This window comes from Vigna unguiculata, chromosome 10, assembly GCF_037176805.1.
Source record: "Vigna unguiculata cultivar grain cowpea cultivar isolate G323 ecotype 2 chromosome 10, ASM3717680v1, whole genome shotgun sequence".
Lineage (NCBI taxonomy): Eukaryota > Viridiplantae > Streptophyta > Magnoliopsida > Fabales > Fabaceae > Vigna > Vigna unguiculata.
The window spans coordinates 11,951,867-11,959,038 of NC_140801.1; the positions used below are offsets into that span (position 1 = coordinate 11,951,867).

General features: G+C 42.3%; 2 protein-coding genes across 2 annotated transcripts; both read left to right on the top strand.

The window, feature by feature from the left end:
- The first annotated feature begins 1,864 nt into the window (after positions 1–1,864).
- LOC146882148 (uncharacterized) lies at positions 1,865–4,074 on the top strand. The gene is made up of 2 exons (XM_085667297.1): positions 1,865–2,345; positions 3,959–4,074. Exons 1-2 carry the CDS (start codon positions 1,865–1,867, stop codon positions 4,072–4,074), a joined length of 597 nt encoding a protein of 198 aa, XP_085523423.1.
- Positions 4,075–6,435: 2,361 nt separating this feature from the next.
- Positions 6,436–6,927, top strand: LOC114165253 (uncharacterized). Its single transcript, XM_028049911.1, has 2 exons — positions 6,436–6,525; positions 6,601–6,927. The coding sequence occupies exons 1-2, from the start codon at positions 6,436–6,438 to the stop codon at positions 6,925–6,927; spliced, it is 417 nt and encodes a 138-aa protein (XP_027905712.1).
- Positions 6,928–7,172: the final 245 nt, after the last annotated feature.

The window sequence follows — 7,172 nt, forward strand, 5'->3', positions numbered from 1 at the left end:
AAGTTTGTCGTCGTCTTCATAGATGACATACTTATTTATTCAAAGACGAGAGAAGAGCACGCTGATCATCTGAGGGTTATACTAAAGATACTCAAAGATCATCAGTTGTACAGGAAGTTGTCCAAGTGCGAGTTTTGGATGGACGAAGTACAATTTCTTAGGCATGTCATCTCAGCCAAAGGCATTGCAGTGGATCCGGCTAAGATCGAGATGGTCCTTAAGTGGGAGAGGCCTAAGACGGTGACTGAGGTGAGGAATTTCCTGGGTCTGGTAGGATATTACAGGAGATTTGTGGAAGGGTTCTCAAAGAAAGTGAATCCATTGACTCAACTTACAAGAAAAGATCAGCCATTCTATTGGACTGAAAAGTGTGAGGAGTGTTTTGAGGACATGAAGAAGTGTTTGACTACCGCCCCAGTGTTGGTGATTCTTGATCCGGGGAAAATGTTTGAGGTGTATTGTGATGTGTCTTATAAGGGGTTGGGGTGTGTGTTGATGCAAGATAAGAGATCGGTAGCATATGCTTCTCGTCAGTTGAAAGTACATGAGAAAAATTACCCGACTCACGAATTGCAGTTAGAAGCTATTGTATTTGCTCTTAAGTCCTAGAGACACTACTTGTACGGGTCTCAGTTTCAAGTTTTCAGCGATCACAAAAGCCTGAAATACTTGTTCGACCAAAAGGAGTTAAATATGAGACAGCGCAAGTGGATGGAGTACCTGAAAGACTACGACTTTGAATTGCTTTATCACCCAGGCAAGGCAAATATCGTAGCTGATGCATTGAGACATAAAAAGATGCATGTCTCCTGGATGATGGTAAAGGAGTTGGAGTTGATTGAAAAACTCCGAGACATGAACTTGGGAATGCAGTTTGGACAAGGGGTCATATAATGCAGTATGTTGAAAGTTACTAATGACTTCTTGAATGAGATACGTGTGGCTCAGGGGCATGATATGGAGTTACAACAATTTATAGGATGGCTGGGTACATATAAGGGGAAGGATTACCAGATGGGAGAAAACGATATTCTACGCTTCAAGGGTAGGGTGTGTGTGCCTAGAGGACCCTTATTCAGGAGGCAAATTCTAAAGGAAGGTCACCAAAGTAGTCTTAGCATACACCCTGGTATGACTAAGATGTACAAAGATTTGAAGAAGTCCTTTTGGTGGAACGGGATGAAATCAGACGTGGTCGACTTTGTTGCTCAATGTTTGGTATGTCAAAAGGCCAAAATTGAACATCAAAGGCCGAGAGGTACCCTGCAACCATTGGAAATACCTCAGTGGAAGTGGGACAGTATCTCCATTGATTTTGTGACACACTTGCCGAAATTGACAAGAGGGCATGACTCAGTCTGGGTGATTGTAGACAGATTGACTAAGTGTGCGCACTTCTTACCTATAAATCAGAAATGGACGATGGATAAACGAGCAGAAACTTATGTACGAGAGGTAGTGAGGTTACATGGGGTGCAAAAAACCATAGTGTCGGATCGGGATCTCAGATTCACCTCACGGTTTTGGCAATCCTTGCAAGCAGCCTTGGGAACTCAATTGAGGTTGAGTTCAGCGTATCATCCCCAGACAGATGGTCAATCCGAGCGTACTATACAATCATTGGAAGACTTGTTGCGGTATTGTGTGTTGGACCATTTGGGAAACTGGAACGATGTATTACCCTTGGTGGAATTCACATACAATAATAACTATCATGCTAGTATTGGAATGGCACCTTACGAAGCATTATATGGTCGAAGATGTAGAACACCGCTGTGTTGGTATCAGGATTGGGGAAGCCTTTGTGCTTGGTCCTGAGTTTCTGCAGTAGACAACTGGAAAAGTTAAATTAATCCAGGATCGGATGAGAGCCACACAGAGTCGGCAAAAGTCCTATGCTGATAAAAGAAGGTGGCCATTGGAGTTTGATGAAGGTGATCATGTGTTTCTACGGGTTACCCCGACCATGGGAGTTAGAAGGGTTCTTAAATCGAGGAAGTTGACCCCGAGGTTTATAGGACCCTATCAGATCACACGGAGAATTGGGTCGGCGGCCTACGAAATTGCCTTGCCACCTCATCTAGCAAACTTGCACAACGTATTTCATGTTTCTCAGTTGAGGAAATACGTTGCAAGTCCAGACCATGTACTAGAGGCTGATGATGTACAGGTGCGGGAGGATCTGACCATACCAGTTGGACCGGTTCGTATCCTTGACTCTCAAGTTAAACATTTGAGGGGTGAGGAGATAAAAACGGTGAAGGTGCTCTGGGATGAGGCAACTCAAGAGATGACCTGGGAGATGGAGGATTGCATGACATTATCCTATCCACACCTATTTCCTGGTAAGTCTTGTTTTCGAAGATGAAAACTTTTAAAGGTGGGGGGAATGTAAGACCCGAGAAAAGTTAAATATTAATTAAATAATTATTTCATAAATGTGGGTAAACAGAACCTTTAAGGTAATAAATGCAAGGTATTATGACGTGGAAAAGTACTAGCTCAAGTGGTTGAGAGTACTTTCATTGTGTGAGAGGACTTGGGTTTGAGTCCTATGTATGCTATTTTTGTGTCTTATTAAATTGGTATTATTTTTATGTATATTAAACGTGCTGTGGAGTTTTATAATAATTGAATTATATTGATTAGTATGAAATATGATTTGGTTCAATGGTTAGGCATTGAGTTGGTATGTGCATGAGTGTGGGTTCAAACCTTGGAGGACCCAAATGAAACTCTATTTTTTGCTATTTTTAATCCTGTCTTGAATTTGAAGGGTTAAAGGAACCCTAGTAAACTTAGCAGTCAAGGATGGCTGAAAAGACAAGAGAAAACCAATAATTGAATGGTCATTGCCCTACCTCTTAATGCAATTTTCGTTTAGGGTCTTAAACCACCATTAAAAAACCACTAAAAATCTAATTATGAGAGAAGAGAAAGGTTTCTGCAAAGAGTATTGTGAGGTAGAGAGAGTGTGCAAAATTCAGTGAGAAATTGAGAGTGTGAGTGGATCCGTGGGGGATGAATTGAGAGAAGCCAAGGGAGGTCATTTTGAGTCCAAGGAAAGAAGTAGAAGAATACTCGGGGAAAGCTTTAATCCAGGTTAGGGGAGCTTTTACTTGTGTTTTGGCAATAATCGTATGTTTTTATGCTTTATTTGGTGACTGAGAGTAGATGGGTTAAGTATAACATTATTATTGTGTGAATTGTCTAAATTGGGGGTAAAGTAAAGAATGCTAAGGGAAGAAATTATTGGATTTGGGGTGGAAATGAATGTACATATATATTAGTGATAGTTGCCATATTACGTTCTAAGTGCTTTGATAGTTGTGTGAATAATGCATTGCAAGTTGGGGGTTCTTAAGACCTGTAAAATGTGCCAAAACCAGTAGCAGTGCGTTATTGGTATGGCGCCTAGCGGCGCGAGGCGAACCGCCAAGCGTTAGGGAGTAAAACAGTGGCAGTGGCCACTGTCAGCGCTAGGCGCCTAGCGGCAGGGATGTGCCCGCTAGGCGGTAACAGAGTGATGTGGTTCGGTTTCCTTCAGCAGCGCCTGGCGGTGGGGGTGCGACCGCCAGACAGTATTTTGTCAGTGTCCACCTAGCGGTGTCTAGGCGGTGACAGGCGATATATGTGGCTGTATAATTGATTTTTTCTTTGGTTAGTGGACTTGAACGACTAAGTTCACTTCTTGTGTGCTTGGGCTTGAAGGACTAAGTCCAATAGGGGTCTGGGATGTGCTTGAGTGGTTGAACGCATGATGGGCATGGAACTAGTTGAGTTCCCGTTGGCTACTAATGGGCGAGGAGTCCTTAGTATGGTGATTGCATGCGTTGGACGCACGATGGGCAAGGAACTGTGACGTTCCCATCGGCTACTATTGGGTGAGGAGTCCATAGTATGGTGATTGCGTGCGTGCCATGGTCCAAGTTGAGTAAGCATGGATGTTGTACTACAGGCGAGGAGTTTGTACTGATGGACTATGAGCAGGATTGGCTCGTGGGGTTGGACCACAAAAGGGATAGTTTCGTGGAAGCACAGAAAAAGTCCCAGGACCTAGTTTCATGCATCTGACTCAGGAAGGAATCTAAGATCAGGGATGGATAATTGTAATGAACATATATCAGTAAATTTTTTTATTGGGATGGGTATCATATTTAATTTGTTTTATATGCATATCTCACCTTATTTGTGTGTGTGTGGCGATGATCGGATGATTTATTATCCGGGAGCAGATGATTTAACAGGTGGGCCAGGAGACGCTTGAGACTAGAGTGCAGGATCATATGGGGCTTTTTGTAGATTTGAATTTTTGATGTATTTATGTTTTGAAACATTAGCTACTTTTGGTTTTTTTAAGTTGTAATGATTTTGAATTGTGAACGATTACAATGTCTTGAATTTGCGATTTTAATTTTCCCGCGTTTTGGGAAGAGGTGTTTATAAATGAGGAATTTCTAATATTATTGCGTTTATTTCAATTTATTTAATTGTTTATGCTATTTTCAAAGTAATATTCCTTAGGGATGTTACACATGGACTACATGAATAGAATCTTCCGACCATGGTTAGATAAGTTTGTCGTGTTATTCATTGATGACATTCTTAATTACTCCAAGAACCGGGAGGAACATGCTGAGCACCTGCGGGTTGTGTTAGATGTACTCAAAGACCACCGGTTATATGGGAAGTTGTCCAAGTGTGAGTTTTGACTAGTAGAAGTTCAGTTCCTTGGTCATGTGATCTAAGTGTAGGGTATTGTTGTGGATCCAACAAAGATTGATACGGTAATGCAGTGGGAGCGACCACAGGCAGTGTCAGAAGTAAGGAGTTTCTTAGGATTGGCAGGTTATTACCGGAGGTTCGTGGAGGGATTCTCTAAGTTGGTGAGTCCCATGACACAGCTCACTCGCAAAAATCAACCTTTCTTCTGGACCGAAGGTTGTGAGGCATGTTTTGAGGAGATGAAGAGAAGGTTGACCACAACTCCAGTCTTGGCAATTTCGGATACAACTAAGATATTTAAACTGTATTGTGATGCGTCATATCAAGGTCTAGGTTGAGTGCTGATGCAAGAGAAAACACTTGTAGCATATGCATTTCGACAGTTGAAAGTGCACGAGAAGAATTATCCCACTCACGACCTGGAACTGGCCGCAGTTGTCTTTGCTCTAAAAACATGGCGACATATCTATATGGCTCTCAATTTCAAGTCTTTAGTGATCATAAGAGCTCGAAGTATTGTTTGATCAGAAGGAGCTAAATATGCGGTAGAGACGGTGGATGGAATACCTCAAGGACTATGACTTTGAGCTTTTATACCATTCTGGTAAAGTTAATGTTGTAGCGGATGTCTTGGGTAGAAAACGAGTACATATGTCCTCCATGATGGTGAAGGAATTAAAGTTGATAGAGAAGCTTCGAGACATGAACCTGGAACTACAGATAGATTTTGATCATATCCGGTGTGGTATGTTGAGAGTTACTAATGACTTCTTTGATGAGATTAAAGCAGCACAAAGGAAGGATCAAGAACTACAACAGATTATGGGATGGTTGGGCATAGAAAAAGGTAAAGATTACAAGATGGCGACAGATGGTATCCTTCGATACAGGAATCGGGTGTGTGTTCCTTGGGGGCCAAGGTTGAGAAAGAGAATCTTGGAAGAGGGCCACAAGAGTCGTTTTAGCATACATCCTGGTATGACTAAGATGTATAAGGACTTGAAAGACTCGTTCTGGTGGACTGGTATAAAGACGGAGGTGGCTGACTTTGTTGCATCATGCCTGGTGTGTCAAAAGGCCAAGATAGAACACCAGAGACCAAGGGGTATGCTGGAACCGTTAGAGATTCCTCAGTGGAAGTGGGACAGTATAGCGATGGACTTCGTGACTCACTTGCCTAAATTTACGAGGGGATATGATGCGATCTGGGTAATTGTAGATCGACTGACTAAATGTGCACATTTCTTGCCGATCAATCAAAAATTGTCGATGGATAAATTGGCGGAGTTGTATGTGAGGGAGGTGGTCAGATTACATGGAGTCCCAGCGAGTATAGTGTCAGACAGGGACCCGAGGTTTACGTCGAGATTCTGGCAGTCGCTACAAGCAGCATTAGGTACTCAACTACGGATGAGTTCAGCATATCATCCTCAGACTGGCGAACAGTCAGAGAGGACTATCTAGTCCTTGGAGGACTTATTGCAAGCTTGTGTACTTGATCACTTAGGTGGCTGGAGTGAGGTACTCCCTTTGGTGGAGTTTACTTACGACAACAGTTACCATTCCAGTATCAGGATGGCACCTTATGAAGCACTGTATAGAAGGAGGTGCAGGACTCCATTGTGTTGGAATCAGGATGGTGAAACAGTGGTGCTTGGCCCTGAGTTTTTATAGATGACCACTGATAAAGTAAAGATAATTTAGGAGAGGATGCGAGCCACCCAGAGTCGGCAGAAGTCTTATGCTGATAGAAGAAGACGACCGTTAGAGTTTGAGGCTGGAGACCATGTGTTTCTCCGGGTGACTCCAACCACTGGTTTTGGAAGAGTTCTCAAGTCTAGAAAGCTGACCCCAAGGTTCATTGGGCCGTATTAGATCACTCAGAGGATAGGTCCAGTGGCGTATGAGATTGCATTACCGGCACACTTGGCGAATTTGCATAATGTCTTCCACATGTCACAATTGAGGAAGTACATTGCATACCCTTCACACGTATTCGAAGCGGACGATATCCAAGTTCGAGATGATTTGACGATGGATGTCAGACCACTGCAGATCTTGGACTCACAGGTTAAACAGTTGAGAGGTAAAGAAATCGAGACGGTGACAGTCCTTTGGGATGAAGCGACTCAAGAGATGACTTGGGAGATGAAGGACTTGATGAGGCAATCTTACCCGCATTTATTCCCTGGTAAGCTTTAAATTTTCGGGGACGAAAATTTTATAAGGTGGGGGGAATGTAAGACCCGAGGAATTTAAATAATTAAATAAATAATTATTTAACAAATGTAGGTAATGGAAGCCTTTATGACAATTAATGTTAACCTTTATGATGTGGAAAAGTACTAGCTCAAATGGTTGAGAGTACTTAGTTATATGAAAGGACTTGGGTTCAAGTCCTATGTATGACAATTGTGTAAATTAATTAATTTTATTATTTTTATAAT

Coding starts and splice junctions, on each gene's coding strand:
- LOC146882148 (XM_085667297.1), top strand. CDS start 1,865: ATGAGAGCCACACAGAGTCGGCAAAAGTCCTATGCTGATAAAAGAAGG. Junction 2,346..3,958: donor CTATCCACACCTATTTCCTG/GTAAGTCTTGTT, acceptor GTTGTACTACAG/GCGAGGAGTTTGTACTGATG.
- LOC114165253 (XM_028049911.1), top strand. CDS start 6,436: ATGCGAGCCACCCAGAGTCGGCAGAAGTCTTATGCTGATAGAAGAAGA. Junction 6,526..6,600: donor GAGACCATGTGTTTCTCCGG/GTGACTCCAACC, acceptor GGGCCGTATTAG/ATCACTCAGAGGATAGGTCC.